The 17925-nt window shown below is 53.3% G+C and overlaps 1 protein-coding gene across 1 annotated transcript; it reads left to right on the top strand.

Moving 5' to 3' along the window:
• The first annotated feature begins 11820 nt into the window (after window positions 1-11820).
• On the top strand, window positions 11821-12126 carry LOC141732878 (feather beta keratin-like). The gene has a single exon (XM_074562318.1). It carries the CDS (start codon window positions 11821-11823, stop codon window positions 12124-12126), a length of 306 nt encoding a protein of 101 aa, XP_074418419.1.
• Window positions 12127-17925: the final 5799 nt, after the last annotated feature.

The following is a 17925-nucleotide window of genomic DNA, read 5'->3' as shown; positions in this document are numbered from 1 at the left end:
CTGCACAGAGGTACAAGGCACCGTCAGAGAGCCTGACTTCCTCCAGCTGCAGGAGGCTATATTTCTCCATGGTGTTCAGCACGGTGGTGAGATGGCCACTGGGCTTGTGGCCAGCAGTTGCCTGATAGGAGACCAGCTGAGGACGTTGGCCTTTCCTCTGCTGGTACCAGACCAAGCCATAAAAGCTGGAAGTCTGGTAGGTTCATGTTATTTGAAAGTTGTCTGCCTGCTTCACTGTGACTTGTGCTTCTTGCTGGGTGACAGTGACCTGGCCCATGGTGCCTGGAAGAAAGTGAATGTCAGCAGCTCAGCAGGGAAGGGCTCTGGGAAACAAACCAGGAGTGGATGCAAAGCCCAGGCAGAGAAGGCTGCTTCTCCCTCGCCCTGCAGGAAAATCCTGACTTCTGGGGACATCCAGGTGGAGAGGAGTTTTGGGCAGCAGCTCGGAGCTCTGAGCCCAGTGTGGAGCTTGAGAGGAGCTGTGCAGTGTCCCTGCTCCTCCTCCCAAGTCCTGTTCCTCCTCCCTGCTCCTAGTGCCCAGAGAACCAGGGAACAGCCTGTTACTCCTAACCTTTGTGTGCTGGGACCAGCACAACTCCAGCATGTTGAGGCATCTATGGAGCTATGGCAAAAAGATTCATCCTGTTTCACTATGCCTGTCATCTCCAAGAGTTCCTAGCTCCCTGACGAGCGGCAATGCTGAGATGAATGGTAGAAAGAGAGATACCTGGCTGTGTAAACAGACAGGAGAAAACTGGAAGGCTCGTCAGGCATGTGCCAGCCAGGAGGCATAATGGGACGCCCTGGTAATGCCAGTGGAATGAGAGTGTAAATGTCCTTCAGGCAGCTTTGACAAGTTCTGCCAATTTGCATTGGAAAGGGAAAATGTGAGAGTGCAGAGAGAGATGAGATCTCCTGTGTTGACAGCAGGTGGATCAGAAGACAGAGGTAGAGAGAAATGCATGAAGGTGAGAGAAAAGCAGGTATTTCTTTTCTTTCTTTTCATATCCAAAAGAAAGAGGATCTTGAGAGAACAGGTTGAAAACCACAAATATGAGTCAGTATTTCCCAGCATTTTCCTGTAATTCGAGGGTAGTTCTCTGCATGATCCTGATCAGGCTGGCAAGGGTTTCCTTGGGAGAAGAAGGATGCATTCATAGAAACCAGGACTTACCCAGCAGTTGCCCCAGGAAGGCCGTGAGGATGAGAGATCCGAGGTGCATGTCGACATCAACCCGCCTCTTTGTGGAGTGAGAGAGAGTCAGAAAACCCCCTCCCAGCCCCGAGATAACAGAGCTGCCAGAAACAACGCTGTTGGGGGAGCCAAGGAAGCAGCGGGGAAGAGCAGAGGTCTGTTCTTCCTGTGCCTCAGATGCTGCTTCTGGGTTTCTCCCTCCTCCAGCAGCAACACCTGTGGCTCCCTCAGCCAGTGTCATTCTCAGCATGTCCATGTTATGAGTCCCTATGGGCTCTGGGGGCCCCAGTGGTGGGAAGAGGCTGTTCCCAGTGAGCTCATAGAGGAGTCCCCACCTCCCTAGCTAGAATCCCCTGCTCTTCTGCACACCCACTGCTTGGCCATTTGGGAGGTCAGGGGTTTCTTCCTCAATGAGGTTTCATACTTTCCTCTGTGCTCCTCAGCTGTGTAGGGTGTTGTTGCTTCTTTTGGGAACAGAAGTCTCTTCTATTTCTCTCACTTCTCCCCTTTCTTTTCTCTTCTGCCTGGGAAAAACGCCTGTCCTCCAGATCCCCCCCCCCAGTTAGGAAAGGAACCCTCCTGTGCAGCAGCCCAGGGCTTCTGGCCGTGTCCTGTTCTTGTGGGATAACACACAGTGTGAGAGAGGAACCTGGCTCCAGAACTGTTCTTAGATGCCCCAAACCCAGAGATGACAAGGACAACCTACTCCTCCTCTAGGTTGAAGCGTAAGGGATGAGTAGGGAACAGAATGAGGGATGAATGGGTCACCCCCGCTCCCAGGGAGCACATAGGGCACCCATTGGAGTGCTGCACTGCGAGGGATGGGGATAGGGCAGCCCCGCATCCACAGCTGAAAGGGCATGTGAAGGGGTGGGGGTACTGCAGGTGGGGACCCCTACTCCCACCCCATGCCACAGGAACTCCAGAGTGATCCCATGCACCACTCATGGCAGAAAGAACTAACTGCTCATTGTCGTTAAGTTAACCTGAGCTGAGTAGGCCCAGACCTGTGCTGTGCTGAGCTGTATATATCACTTGGCAAACTTGGCAACGCTGCCACAAACACGTCCTTGTCTTGATCTAGGAGTGAAGTACTGTGTTTTCATATATGTGTCCTTTTGCTCAGTAGTGGAAATTAGGAGTGGTTTATTTCTAAGGAAATGCCATGAAAACTCCAGAGATGACAATGCCAGTGAGTGTCAGCATGGGCAGGATTTGAACTATGTGCTAACTCCTAAGAAAGAGGTCTCTCTTAAGCTTCTCTTTTGAAGGATTAAGACAGCCATTTTTAGTCTTTCCTTGTGTCTCGTCACAGAATTGTTAAGTTTGGAAGGAACCTCTACAGGTCAGTGGGTCCAAACGCCACCTGAGGAACTGACCTAAAGCTGGTTGCAAAGGACCATGTCCAGATGGATTTTGTATTTCTCCAAGGATGGAGACACCACAAGCTCTCTGGGCATCCTGTGCCAGTGCTCCCTCACCCTCACAGTGAAAAAGGGTTTCCTGGGGTTCGGATGGAGCCTCCTTTGCTTCAGTTTATGCAAATGTTTCTTGTCTTGTCACTGGACACCACGGAGAAGAGCCTGGTTCCAGTTTCTTCCCAGCGTCCTTCAGATATTTGTACATATTGATGAGATCTCCCCTGAGACTTCTCGGTGCTGAATAGACCCAGTTCTCTGAGCATTTCTCCATAGAAGAGGTAGTCCAGTGTATCCATCATCTGAGATGCCGCTCACTTGACTGTCTCCAGTATGCCTGTGACATGCACTTCCCTAGTCAAAACGCACACACCCTCACCCTCTAGAGTCATAAGCACAGCCACATTTCTGCATGTCTCAGATATCAGCACAGGTCCTCAACCCGTCTACTAGCCCTGCTTGCAGCCTGGGCCCTCTTACCCAGTCTCCTGCTTCTCTCTGGCCAGGCCAGCGTGATGTTCACTAGCAAACTCCCCCCAGTCCCCCCAGCTGCTGGCACAGAGATCAACAGGGTCTGTGACCAGAGGCTGCTTCTCCAGTTGCTGGCACTGAGACCTTGCAGCACACCCTCATCCATCCAGGCACCAAGGCCTACAGGCCCCATGGCCATTGGTTGTTTGCCCAGTTACTAGCACCCAGAGCTCTCTTTCACACCAGTCGCTCCATTTACTGTCACTCAGACCTTGCAGAACACACACATGGGAAAGGGAGGGAAGGTACGCAGAAGGAAGATTAAGAAAAGATTTATGAAGAAGGCAGGGAGGACTGTGGTGATCACGCACAGGTCTCATCCCAAAAAGTGCACTCACCAGCCCCTGCCTACCTGCAGGTACCTCCCTTTATCCTTCCTCTTCTCTATTTCATCCCCTTGCTCCTCATAAGATGCCTTTTCCCCCCTCACCTTTGACCCTTCCCCAAAGCATTCCTTAATAAATGTTGTCTAGTCCCACAGGACCCCCTCAAACACCCATAATCCTCATGCTCCTCTTGTCACTTCTTGTCACTTCCAAAGCTCAGCCTGACCCACTTCAGAGCTACACCTGCAGTTTCCAAATGGCCCATCAATTAGCAGCTGAATGGCTCTGGGCTCCCTCCTTGTCTCCCTTGTCACTTGCTGAGAGATTGGTGTCATTCTGTGCTTTTTTTTTAACACTTTCCCTTTTGCTGCTGCTTCCCTTTGAAAGGAAAAGGGACTTGATCTGATAGCCATACTGAACCAGCCACTCTCACCTTCCACACGCCTCTGCTGACCTTGCTCATGTGTGTGAGATCCTAAAGAGAGAATGTGGGCACAGAATCCAGAGGGACTCAGGGACACAGGAATTCCCTCAGGCTATACAGTCCAGCCAGAGCTGCAGGAGAGCTGTGAAAAGCAGAGGGACAGCTCAAGGGGATGAACAGGGAATCTCGTCCATTGCTTGGCAGATGGGTCTTGCTCGCATGTCTAGGCTTTCACTGATCCCCAGATGCAGGGCCAGGAAGACATTTTCCCACCTTCAGTTTCTGTACCTGGGAAGTAAAGCCACAGGAGCAGTCATGTCTCCTACCAAGAGCCCCCTTCTCCAACAGTGGCCATTGGTGGCCATTGGTGGGAAAAGTAAGAGCTGGACAAGCAGCTGGGATACTTCTCCTGAGCACTCACTGCTGTGTCCTGCTCAGTTTCAGTGGCTCAAAGGTGGCCCTGAGTCTGCTGTGGCAATGCACCCTCATGGCAAGGAAGGCCAACAGCATCCTGGGCTGCAGTAGCAAGAGCATCACCAGCAGGATGAGGGACCTGACCCTCAAACTCCACTCAGTGCTAGTGAGGCCCTTTGTGGAGTACTGGGTCCAGTTCTGGACTCCCCAGTACAAGAAAGGTACTGGAGTGAGCACAGCAAAATAGTGGATGGACTGGAGCATGTTTCCTCTGAGGATGGGCTGAGAGGGCTGGCAGTGTTCAGCCTGGGGAAGAGAAGGCTTCTGGGAGATCTTGGCAATGTGTGTAAATAGCTGATGGGAAGGAATGAAGAAGAGATTCTTCTCAGCCAGGCCTCCTTGGGACTCCACAGCTCTTTGGTGAAGATGATCATTAGGGTGAGAAACTAAGGGAAAGACACCAAACTGTGACCCTTACACTGTTCCAGCTTCACAAGGGCTAAAGGGAGTTTTTTCAGCACTTGGTGGTTCTTTGGGCAGTCAGGCCACAGCCAGGCTTCTCACAGCCCCCCATGTCACAAAATGCTTGAGCACCCTCTCAGGTAGACATAGCCTGGTGTATAAGTGCTGCCTCTCAGTTCCAGGTCACACTGCCGAAGGGGCCTGGGGCACCGGAAAATCCCTGTAGGAGCCTGAAGGAGGAAACCAAGCAGTCTGCTGTCAGGCACTAGGAGGCTGCAGGCTGTTTTCCTGCTTTTTGCTACTCCTGGAGATCACAACCAGCCCAACCAGCCCTAGCATGGGAGCAGGGTCCATGGTGACCTGCTCCTGCCATGCAGTGCCCAGCCGGAGACAGGGGCCTGCACCCACCTGAAGAAAGACCCATTTGTAGCCACTCATGTGGTCCCTGTTCCTCCGTAGTGCCTGAAAAGAGGTAGAACCAGGAACAGACAAGACACACCCAGAAACATCTGTGTTTCTTTTGCCACAGGAGTATTCTCTCCCTTCTCCCCAGGCCATGGATGAGGCCCTTCAAGGGAAATGTCTGTGGGAACAGCACTTGCTGTAACCATCCCACCCACAGTCAGACAAAACACCTCTCTCTGGCTGGAGGACATCCAGCACAGCCCTCTGCTTCACGATGTCTGTGCCCATCCCTTCAGGTATAACAGTCTGCCCCTTTGCCTGAATATGACACCCTCCAGAAGGGTGAGAAGAGAGGATCATCTTATAAACTCAGGGATGTTTCCACCTTCAGGGGGATCAAACACCTTATGGGATTCCAGTTCCAGCTCTAGAACCCTCAGCACAAGGACTTTATAGCGGCCTTCTAGTACTTGAAGGGGGCCTCCAAGAAAGCTGGGAAGGGACTCTTTGCAAGGGCATGTAGCAATAGGACAAAGGCCAATGGTTTTAAGCTAGAGCAGGGTAGGTTTAGATTTGACATTAGGAAGAAGTTCTTTACAATGAGGGTGGTGAGACACTGGCCCAGGTTGCCCAGAGCAGTGGCGGAGGCCCCATCCCTGGAGACATTCAAGGCCAGGCTTGATGAGGCTCTGAGCAACCTGATCTAGTTGAAGATGTCCCTGCTCACTGCAGGGGGGTTGGACTAGATGACCTTCAAAGATCCCTTCCAACCCAACACATTCTATGATTCTGTGAAGTGGAAAAGTTATTTTCTAGTTTGTGGAAGACATGGGATGTTTAGGAGAAGCAGCAGAGACAGGGAAAGGGAAGGATCAAGGCACTTAGGCCAGAAGCAAGCACGGGAAGACAGAGACAGGTATAAGAGGGGCCAATCCCATGTGACCATGTGTCTTATGCGTGTGCTGTCCGGGCCATGCCTGTTGCTCTTCTTTATCACCTGCCAGGAGATCCCTGGGAACACAGTTATCAAATCCAGTTGGGACAGAGAGCAGGGCTGATCCTTCCCTGTGTGACTCAGAAGCCTCTGCCCATGGGGTTTGACCACCTCTGACAGCTGCTCGAGCCACACAGGGTTCCCCAGGGACTGGCTGGAGGCTAGAGACCTCCTGCCAGCTCTCATTCCCCTCAGACCTCCAGCCCCTGAGAGCAACTAAGCAAATCCCATTCTGACTCACTCCTCCAGGAGGAACCTGGCATGCCTTGAGACTGCACTCAGTGTGTCCAGGCCAAGCGCTTTACCCTGTCTCCTGAGCCCCAACTGCAAATGTGCTGAATCCTGTCAAAGAAGCTCGTGGTCTCACCACTGAGCCCCTGTGGGGAGCGCTTGAAGGTGCCTCTGACCTTGACATCCCTTTGTCCTGCTGCTGGGGAGCTTCAACTCCTGACCCCATGGGATGACTTTGTAATGCTAGCAGGAACATTTCAGCTCTGTAGCTGGCGGATTCGGTTTTCCATTGTATATCTGAGCTTTTACAGGGGAACGAACTGTGAAACCCTTTCTGGTTGTCCTTTTCTAAGGACCATTTGGCATTGGTAAACTCTGCCCTGGAGTCCCCGTGGTTGCAGAGCAGAGGAAAGCAGCTGCTCAGGGCTCCCTCGGCATCCTCGTGGGGAAAGTCAAGAGGCCGAGAAGAGGCCCTGTATGTTCCATGTCAGCAGTGGGCGGTCCGTGCGGCAGGAGCGAGGGCTGGGCGGCTGCCCGTGGGCAGGAGGATCTCTGCCGCCCGCCGCCCTGTGCGGAGCAGAAAGGCGCTGCTCCCGGCCGGGCGCCAGCGGGGCCGGCGGCTGCCATCGCCCCTTGCCGGGCCCCGCCGGACACGGCCAGCGCTCCGGGCGCCATTCCTGCCCCAGCGGCGGCGGCAGCGTAGCGGGGGATTTCTGTGTGCGTCCCGCTGGGAGTGCGGGGTTGCAGCTGCCGGGGCCGGGGCCGGTCGGGCGGGGGAAATGGCCTGGGTCGTGGGGCCGGTTGGGGCCGGTTGGGGCGAGGTGACCCCGGCAGGCGGAGCGGCAGCGCCCCCTGGCGGGCCCGTCCGGGACTGTCCCCCCCGGCCCCGACACACACTCCTGGCCCCGCCCGCGCCGGTTCCTGCCCGGCCGCAGCCCCGGCTCCTCTCCCCGTGTCTCCCAGGGCGCAGTAATACACCGCCGCGTCCCCGCGCCGGGGCCGGGCGAGCCACAGGGCGCTGGAGCGGCGGTCTGCCGACACCCACAGCCCCCCTCGGCGCGCCCTGCACTGGTTTGTCTCCGGTGACACCTGTCACAATGTGATGTGGTGCCTGGTCTGCAAGCTGACGGTGCCACTGAATGTTCATGTTCCCCTGAATGTTGGGGTGTGAGCAGTTCATGCGGATGGCGGTGCCCTTGGTGGTCTCTGCCGATGGCTCCTGCTGCACCTGGGCTCTGCCCGCAGCCACTATAGAGAAAGGAGAAGAAAAGGCCAAAGATCACTAAAGAGCACCCAGGTCTCTTTTGCCAGAGAAATCGTCAGAAAGAGTGGCATGTGGATAGAGCTGGACTGGAACAAATGGGGACCATGTGGTCATCAAGAGTGATGCTGGTGTGGGTTTGTGGAGCAAGGGGACAAGTCTGCAAGGGACTTTGAAATGGATGCATACAGAGATCGAATGAAAGCCAGGTGGAGGCATGGATGGGTGGATGCATGGGTGGGGATAAGAGGAGGAGACAGGAGAGTTGGATGTATTACAGTGAAGGATGAAGGGTTGAATTGAGAAGAAGAATAAATGCTGAAAGCACAGGGGGATCAGAGGGTACATGGAATAATGACACAGTGCAGAAAAGATAATTTGTGGTTATGGATATGAAGGAAGCAGAGGGAAAGGTGAGAGAGGGGTCTTGGGGACTAGGAAGAGGCTTTGGAGATGGTAGATGCATGATCGGTCAGAAGGTGAGTGGGTGGGTGCATAAAGAGCAGACAGGCATCAGAGTTTGTTACAGTGAAGGAGAGAAGGCTATACGGAGAGCATTAAGAACTGCAGAATGCACAGGGGACGGAGAGGGTGCATGAAAAATCAGGTGTACATGCAAGGAGTCTCGTACTGACAGAGGTGGTGAAGAAAGAGATAGAAGGGGAAGAGGGACTGAGAGGGTTGGGAAGGGGCACAAAAGATGGCAGAGCCAGGAATGGTAAAGAGAGGCTGAAGAAGGAGAGGGAAGAGTTGTCGCTGGGCTCCCCGGGGAACACGCCGGCACAGCCCCGGCCCCATCCACCGCCGCCAGCCCCACACACCCAGCAGCAGCGCGGCCAGCCCCGCCAGCCCTGCGCCCCAGCACCGCCGCATCCCGCCGCTCCGCCACCAGCGCCTCGCTGGTTGCCGCCTGCCCCAGCTCTCTGCTCCGCCTCGCCTCCCCTCCCCTCCCCCTCCCCTCCCCTGCCCCTCCCCCTCCCCCTCCCCTCCCCTCACATGGGCACATGGACCAGCTTCCCAGAGCTCTCTCCGAGCCCAGGAGCTGGAACCAGCAGCCACTCGTTTCCTGAGGCTGGGAGTGGGGAGGCTGAGAGCCTCCCTTCAGCTGCTGCTCTGCAGACCCAGCACAATGCCTAGGAGTTGTGTTGGGGCAGAGGGAGTGTGAGGACAAATTTGCTCATGGGTGGGCAGGGGTCAGGGAGGGCAGGGGTGGTGGGGAATCCCAGTGTCAGAATGTAGGTGAGAATGGATCTCCAGAGGTCATCTGCATCAGCCTTTCCTCAGTACCACTCAGATTGCTGAAAGCCACATTCAGTCCAGCCTTGAACACCTCCCAGGATGGAGATTGCACAGCCTCCCTGGGAAACCCCTTCCTTGACTCACTATTTCTTTTAGCCTACTGCTTCATGAGAACTCCCCATGTTCCAGCTGATGTCCATTGCCTCTACTCCTGTCATTGGGCACTTCCAGAGGCAAGGCCTGTCTTCTCTGTCTCCTCTGAACAAGTGGCTCCTTGACCTGTTCAGAACGCTTTACCTATACACAGCTCAGTGTAGCGCCTGTTCCCCCCTTGTCAGTGTTTGCCAAAGCCTTGGTGGGAGTGCTCTCCTTCCCACCTCTCGTGTTGCTCATGAAATCAAGAAACAGTGTTGGTCCTACTGCTTGATCCCTGAGAGACCCCACTAGTACGTGACTGCCAGCTGGGCTTTGCACCACAGCTCACAACACATTCTGCCTTCCACTACAGCCAATTTTCCTCTCACCTTATCATTCTCCAAACCATTTATCCCTAATTTGGCTCTGAAGGAAGTAGGAGAGAGGGTGTCAAAGGTCTTGCTAAACTCTACGTACACTCCTGCCCTGCCCTTCCCTTCTCCACAGTGCCTGTTACCTCCTGAGAAAGCAATGAGCTTGGCCATCAGCTTCTCAGCTGGGAAGCACCTCCATGGAGAGGGAAACCAGCCCTGGATGAGCTCTCCTGGAAGAGCACTCATCTCCATGGGGTCACTACAGGGAAGTGGAGGAGCCCTCAGCTGCCTTATCTCCAAGCTGGATGTGAGTCCGGGCAGGCAAACCTTCAGGCAGGGATATGGGCTCAGGAACTTTCTATACTGTGCATAGCCCTTGTTTCAATGAGGGCATCTCTGGACAGCCCTGTTGACAGTAGTAGGCTTTAGGGGAGTGTGGCCTTGGATCCAATGTCCCTTCCCTCCCAAGGACAGTTGCTGGATGCTCAGACTGAGATTCCAGTAGGGGACATGAACATTCTGAGCAAGAACATCAAAGCTGTCATCAGTTCTTTGGCTCCTCCTGTGAAATCCACAGAGACTGTTCTTCCGCTCACAGTGCAGTGATATCAGACTCTGTGTTCCGTTCATTCAGGACCTGTTTGCGAAAAGGTCTCAGCCCCTGCCTGGCACAGCACCAGGCCTGTGAAGAGCACAAGCACATCCCAGAAACCACTGACACTGCTTTGGAAGAAGATCCACTCAGGTTTGGCCGGCACATGGTGGGCAGGATTCCTCAGCCTTTCTCCTTGCCCAGAAAGCAGTCCCCATCCTTTGAACTCTCTAGAACTGGGGAGAGCAGCTGTGTTCTGGCCTGGAGCGGCCAGGAGTGGGGACTGCCAGCCATGCTGAGGCACTCTCAGTATTGTCACATTGAATTCAACTAAAGATGAAGGTTGGAGTGAATCCATCGTTGTCGTGGCCTGAAATGGGCAGGAGTGGAGCGTGAGCTCTGCAGGGGCAGGAGAAGGAGGCATCAGGAGGCAGGGGCTGCATTTCAGTGCCTCTTCCCTGGACGCATCTCCAGCAGGGTGGTGCCATCACCACTCCACTGCAGTAAGGCTCCTTCTGACCTTGGGAACCTGCTGCACTTTGGCACTCCTGTGACTGTCCCCACCATGAGCAGCACATTCCCTTGTGATGAGGAACGCAAAAGGATACACACACACACACGTTAATGCACAACAGCATCAAGTCATCCACAAATTTGTGCTCCCACACTCATCCACACAAACATGGCTGCACACAAGTGCACATAAGACAAGAAGACAAGTAGGGACACAAGCAAGCGTGGAGTCTGCCAAGGACAGATGGGGTTGTTACAGAGTTAGAACTTCCTGGGGAAGCACAAGGACCCAGGCATGCCCATGCCATTGTTTGTGTACTCACAGACTCCAGGGAGTGGGCACCATTCCAAAACACCAGAATTTTTTCCTGAGATCAATGGTAGTCAGGACGGGTTCAAAACGTAGCAGCACAACGCACATACCTGGGGAGGCAACAACAAGTGACCACTGGAGGGAGCAGAGAAGGGGGGGAAAGACTCCTCATGCATGGGAGCCCATGGGCGTCGAGCTGAGGATGGCTGAATTGTCTTCCTGAGGAAAACACTTCAAACAGCCCCACCAGAGTGACCCAAGCTGAGGTGTATTTCCTGCTCTGGATGCATCCAGCACTTGAGCTGACTCTTCTGCCTTGCACTGCTGCATTCCTGCCCTGGAAATCCTGGGGCCTTTCATTCTAGCAGTAACAAGAAGCTTTCATTTGGGAATGGGCATGGCACAGCTCTGGAAATGAAAAGGCAGCAGTGTTGGAAACCAAAGCACAGCCCATATCATTAGGTGTGACGGTTTGCATTCAAGATGAGCTTGTGCAAAAATTGTTACCTCTGCAAATGATGCCTCTGGTGCTGCGGCAATGAAGGGCAGGTATAAAAGCCAGCCCAAGTCCCTGCTCTCTCATCCACTTCTCTGGCTTCCTTCTCCTTGGGAACCGGGTGATTCGGGACCGTCATTACCTCTTCCAAAGTGAAATCTCTCCTTGATGGACGTCTCAGCTGATATTGGCTATGTCCTATCCTTGGCTTTGTAACTTCTTGTCATGATAGATGGAAGAGTGGAGAAGGTCTGCTTAGTGAGAGGCTGGGATGTGGCAGAAGGATCTTTTGGTTTATGCCCAAGGAAAGGCCTTCCCTGGGCCAGGCTGCTCTTTGTAGTGCAATATATACCATGTGGCTCCAGGCGGAGCTACCAGCTCCCCACTCAGTAGTGGCCTTGGCTCCTTTGTGACAGGGTAACCACGCGGCTCCTCACACACCCTTGTGCTCTCTTTCCTCCCTGCTTCTCTCCCAGGTGCACCTCCACCCTTGAGACATGTCCTGCTACGACCAGTGCCAGCCCTGCCGGCCCTGTGGCCCAACACCTCTGGCCAACAGCTGCAATGAGCCCTGTGTCAGGCAGTGCCAGAACTCTTCCGTTGTCATCCAGCCCTCTCCCGTGGTGGTGACCCTGCCTGGCCCCATCCTCAGCTCCTTCCCACAGAACACCGTTGTGGGATCCTCCACCTCCGCTGCCGTTGGCAGCATCCTCAGCTGTGATGGAGTGCCCATCACCTCTGCGTGCTGTGACCTCTCTGGCATTTCCAGACGCTACAGTGGCAGAAGGTGCCTCCCCTGCTAAAGACTCTGGGGGAAACCCCAAGGAGACACCCTGAGGAATCACAACATGGTGCTGGGCAAAGGATTGATGTTTTCAATGCTGCTTTCAGCATAGCTGAATGATTTTGCTGTTCTCTCCCTTTTCCTTGTTTGCTTCACATCCCCTTAGCAGCAAGGTTCCCCCAAGACCAATCTGGTGGGGACCATCTGTCTTCCTCATCCTCTATGGGGCAGGCAGACAGACACGACGCAGGAACATCTCCACAGCTGAGGACCGCAGATTCACCCCTGGGGCTTCATGAACTGTCACCCCCCACTTGGAATGACTTTCTTTCCCTCTTCTGACTCATTAAAGTTCCGTTGCATTCAAGCTTGGCCTCCACGTGGTCCTTCCCTCTGTGGACACATCCCGTCCTGCCAAAGCACAAGGGGTGGAAGGGGTTGAGAGCACAAGGAAGCCCTGCTCCAGTCACAGACAAATGAGCGGTTCAAACACCGTACATTGGCTCCTCTTTTGGGAACCATCCCTTGGAGCTGAGGAAGACATCTGTGGCTGCTCTGCTGCCAGTGAGCATCAGGCCTTGCCCTGCTGATATCTCTGCCCGCAAATGCCCAGAAGGCAGGAGGCCCTGAGGGCTCAGCGGCCCCATGAGCTCTTGAGGAAGGGTGTTCTTCTTGCTATGGACGGAGCTGCTGTGGGGTGGTGGGGTGAAGGGTGTGGGGCTCTGGAAGATGATTTGCTGGCAGAATAGCAGGAGTGGTCATGTAGGGAACAGCCTTTGGGATGACCTCTCCCCTCCACCACGTAATTTAGGGGCCATGGCCTGGAGGCAGCAGCAGGGTAGTTATCTATGCCGCTGAAGGTATCAAGGCTCGAAATTGGAGCTAAGCATGTGGGAGCTGAGAGTGGTCAGCATAGAAGTGGGGACAGTTGATTTCTGAAGGAGATCAAATTGCTGTGATAGAGACCGTGCAGGAGAACGGGAAGATCAGCAAGGATGAGGGTACTGGGAGCACTTCCCATCAGTGCTGAAGGCAGGTGCAGAGCTCTTGACTGCTTCATTGGTCCCCCTAAATAATTTTTACTCAGGAATTGGCTGCCTTTCTTGGGGGCAGAACGCTTTTTAACCTGTACGTCTCATCCCTTATGATCAGTGGAACTACCTCTTGGCCGCCACTACAGTCTCATATCTTATTTCCCACCATGAAAATCTAGGTTTTCTTGGCAAAACTGTACAAGGATGGTAATCCTCCCACCCATGTCCTCCACTGAGAGGGAATTATGGTGGATGAAGTGTAGCTCAGAATGACTGAAGACCAAAAGTTGCAGTCTCTCTTCTCTGGTGCCTTCCTTCCAAAGGTGCTGGATGGCTTCTCAGGCCAGGGGACATACACATCTCCTTCCACAGCACAGCCACTCCAGCTGCATAGCCCAGCTATACTTCTGGCTCTGGGAAGCACTCAATGCTTCCTCTACAATCTCATGTCCTACGGCCACTGCTTGACGCTCTGCAACCCACTGCTCTATGAGGCTATCGTGCATAAGGCTGTGTGCATCTGGCTGGTGGCAGGCACATGGCCGGCTGGTTCCCTGGTTCCTTCTCTGCATGCATTACTCACCTCCCATTTGGCTTCCTGCAGGCCCAAGCACATCCTCCACTTCTTAGCTGATTCACAAGCTGCCCTGGACATGGCTTGTGCTGGCACTTGTGCCAACAAGGCCGTGATTACCTTCAGTACTGATGATGAGACCTGCTTCATCTTCATTCTCACTTCCTACAGGTGCAGAGCAAGAACCACCCTGTGACTCTGCTGTGCAGAAGGCAGGCCCAGAGCTGCCTCAACCTGTGCTTCCCATTTCACTGCTGTGGTCTGTTGCTAGGGCCCATGTGTCTTCACCATCATGGGAAGTGACCTCCAAATGGTCACTGGACAGAACAGCAGCTGTTCTTTACATGATTCTTACTCCTCTGCTCAAGCTCTTGATTTGCACCCTAAGAAACAGGGATGGGAAAGCTGCTCGTATTTGTTCGCATCCGATAAACAACTGGCAGGGTTGTGGTGTTTGACAGTAGAACTGATGAATAGAACTGTTTCCTTTGAAGACAATGCTCTAATACTCGACTGACCGAAACCGGGTAATCCTCGGTGGATGGGATCAGTCCAGTGACCTGTGCCCTGGAGAGAGGGCAGCACATTGTACTGTGCTGTGGGAGTGACTGGGCACTGGAATAGGTGTCCCAGGGAGTTTCTGAATCTCCCTCTATAGAAATATTAAAAAACCACCTGGACATGGTCCTGGGCAACTGCCTCTTGGTGGTTCTGCTTGTGTGGGGAGGGTGGACAAGGTGACTTCCAGGAGTCCCTTTCAACCTCAGCCATTCTGTGATTCTTTCATTCTGTGAGAGTAGCTGATATAGCGCGGCTTGGAGTTCCCAGCCTCTGACGGGATTTCAGGTTGTCTATACTGTCCTCTCTTTCTAGTCTTAGCGCTAGTAAATAGCATTTTAAGGAATGCTTTGAAGATGCTGAGTGACTTTCTTAGAGGGATCATTCCGTGTCATTTCTGGTGCTCCAGCCTCAGTTTTTGCAGCCTGTGGGGAGTCGGGCTTGACCCAGGCTCACCACTGAGGCACTGTACCCTTTACAGTGCTGGGCCAAGTCCCACACCCCAACATCTCCCTTAAAGAGATCACTTAGGACACCCGGGACCATCTAAGCCTGGAGGAGTTTTTTCAATTGTAATGTGGAGATTCTTTGCAGCTGCAGCAATATGGATATTCTCTAGATTTTATGTTATGCCTGACCCGCAGAGTTGGGACATGGAGAAGCTCAATATCTGGAAAGGTCATGGCAGCTTTGAATCCACTGTGCTTCTTCTCTCTTTTCTAGTGAGAAAAGAATTGACTGAACCAGCGTCAAGCTCTTGAACTCACTAAAGCTGATGGTGCCTGATTCATTGCCTTGACTGTGGGGTCTGAAGGACTTGCCTAGAGTCATCCCAAGAGGCTGAGAGCTGGCATTGGGTGCCCTAGTTCTCAGCGGTGTGTGTGCAGGTTCATGCTCACGTACATGTTCCTCTTGCTCTGCTCATGTATGCATTTGCACACATGGGAAGACACCTTGAAAGACCATCTAGTCCAATCCCCCTTGTCATGGCCAGTAGCATCTCTCACTAGATCGCATTTCTCAGAGCTCCACCTAACCTAACCTTGAACACTTCCAATAATGGGGCTTCCATAACATCTCCAGGCAATCTTTTATAGTGTCTCACCACCCTCATCATAGAATAATTTCTTCCTTATGTCCAATCTAAATCTACCCTCTTTCAGTTTTAAGCTATTGACCCTTGGCCTTTCACTACAGGCCCCGATAAAACGTCTTTCTCCTTCTTTCTTATAAGCCACCTTCAAAAATTGCAAAACCACAAGAAGGTCTCCCTAGGGCCTCCTCCTCTCCAGGCTAAACAACCCCACCTCTCTCAGCCTTTCTTCACAGGAGAGGTGTTCCAACCCTTGGATCATTTCTGGAGCCTTTCTTTGGACCCACTCCAACAGACTCTACAGACTCTGCCCACAGTCAGTGGAGAGACATCAGCTCACACAAGGGTCTCGTCCCATCCTAAGCAGATGCCCACAGGAAATGGAATGAATCATCTTTCTGGAGACACCGATCCTGATAATGACCAATGGTGGCCTTTGAACTCCTCAGCTAGCATAAGCTCACAGCAGGGCCTGCCTACCTGGTCACCTGCACATGGCTTGCTTCATCATACGGTCAGAAGTGAACCCACAGGCTCTTCCACCAGAGCCTACAAACACCTCTATCCCATGGCTAAACCCCATATCCATGTCCCTGGTACTCAGGCACAGATGGATAATAGAGAAAGGGCTTTTGTGTGGGTGAATGGCATCAAGCTGGGTATGTTACTCTCCTCAGCTGCATCTCTGGCTCTCCCTGAGTGCACATCAGTCTTCCCTCAGCCACAATGAACTCTTTCAAACAGGATTTGCAGAAGATGACTCTGTCAAGTGCGTGTCCTGTGCCCTGGACAGTGTAGGCAGCCTCTCATTGGGTGTCTTGAGTCTTCTCATTTCACTCTAGATGCCTAGAGGTCTAGATTAGTGTGTGAGTATGTGTGGGTGTTGTCAAAGCATCTGTTTAGTGTGTCTTGAGTGACCTTTCCTGGACTCTTCCAGCATGTGAGGTGAGTCGTCTGCCCACACCAACATGTATTGCACCAGAAATGCTTGGGCCCCTCATCCTGTCATGCAAAAGATGCCTCCACTGGGGAATGTGCCTGGCATAAAGCAGGAAATGGAAAGACAGCAATCCAGGAAGCCAAAACATAGCTCATAGCATTGCTCGGGATGTTTTGCATTCAAGATGAACTTGTCAGCAAAGAATCACCTCTACAAGGGATGCCTCTGGCAGCTTGGGGCAGTTAAGGTGCATGATAAAAGCCAGCCCAGCTCCTCACTCTCTCATCCACTTCTCTTGCCTCCTTCTCCTTGGGAGTCAGGTTAGTTTGAAGCCCCTTCTCCTTCTCTGCTTTCTCTAAAAGGGGGTCTCACTTCAGCTGACCTCTCAGCTGATACCAGCTTTGTTCTCTGCCAGCTCATGGGGCTGCTTGTCATGGGAGGGGGAAGCAGGGAGAAGGTTAGACATGGAGGGAGGCTGGGACTGTGCTGAGGTGGCTTCTGGACTCAGGGGCCAGGCAGTAGCTGCATAGGAGCTGGTGGCTCTTTTTGGGACCTGTCAGAACGAGGCCAAGAAGTCCTCACATTGTATGCACAATCTCCATCTCCTAGCCCTGCATGTTCTTTGTCTCTCTCATGGTGATGTGACGGGCTGCTCCTCACACATCCCCTTGTTTTGCTTCCTCCCTGCCTTCTCTCCCAGGTGCACCTCCGAAGCCAAGACATGTCCTGCTACGACCAGTGCCAGCCCTGCCAACCCTGCCGGCCCTGTGGCCCGACCCCACTGGCCAACAGCTGCAATGAGCCCTGTGTCAGGCAGTGCCAGAACTCCACCGTCGTCATTGAGCCTCCTGCTGTGGTGGTGACCCTGCCCGGCCCCATCCTCAGCTCCTTCCCACAGAACACCGTTGTGGGATCCTCCACCTCTGCTGCCATTGGCAGCATCCTCAGCTGTGATGGAGTGCCCATCAACTCTGGCTGCTGTGACCTTTCCTGCATTTCCAGCTGCTACTGTGGCAGCAGATGCCCCCCCTGCTAAACATGCGGTCAATGGCTCCCTGTAAGGACCCCTTGGAACTCAGAATATGGTGCTGGACAGAGGATCAGACTTCATGCCATTTGTTTTAAGAGCAGCTGACCATCTCTGACTCTCCCTGCAAGTACAGATGTGAAGACGCCAACCTGGTGTCTCTGAAAACACAGAGAACATTTACCTTTCCTGTTTTCCATTCCCCCTTTTTCTATCTTTTTTTTCATGTTTGGTGCTTCCCTTAAAGCCGTGTTGTGAAGATCTCAGAAACCAGCCTGGAGGAACCTGCTAGCCTGTCTCCCTTTGATGGGCAGGTCAACAGATGCCCTGTGGGAACTCTGCCACAGGAAATGGGGAACACATTCTTGTCTGCTCTTTCTGCTCCCCACGCTGGGGGCCTCCACTTGGAATGATCACATTCTTTAGACTCATTCGCATTCTTTAGACTCATTAAACAACTACTGCAACCCTGCCTGTGCCCTTTGCATGGTCTTTCCATCTGCACACTGACTGTGGAAGGAGAAAACCATTGCTTTCCAGGAGGAATTAGGTGGGGGCACAGGGGAACCTTTCATCACTCCTAGAGGCATTG

The sequence above is a fragment of the Larus michahellis genome, chromosome 18 (assembly GCF_964199755.1).
Source record: "Larus michahellis chromosome 18, bLarMic1.1, whole genome shotgun sequence".
Lineage (NCBI taxonomy): Eukaryota > Metazoa > Chordata > Aves > Charadriiformes > Laridae > Larus > Larus michahellis.
Note: the sequence above shows the minus strand (reverse complement) of the source record. Positions and strands in the feature narration are given on the sequence as shown.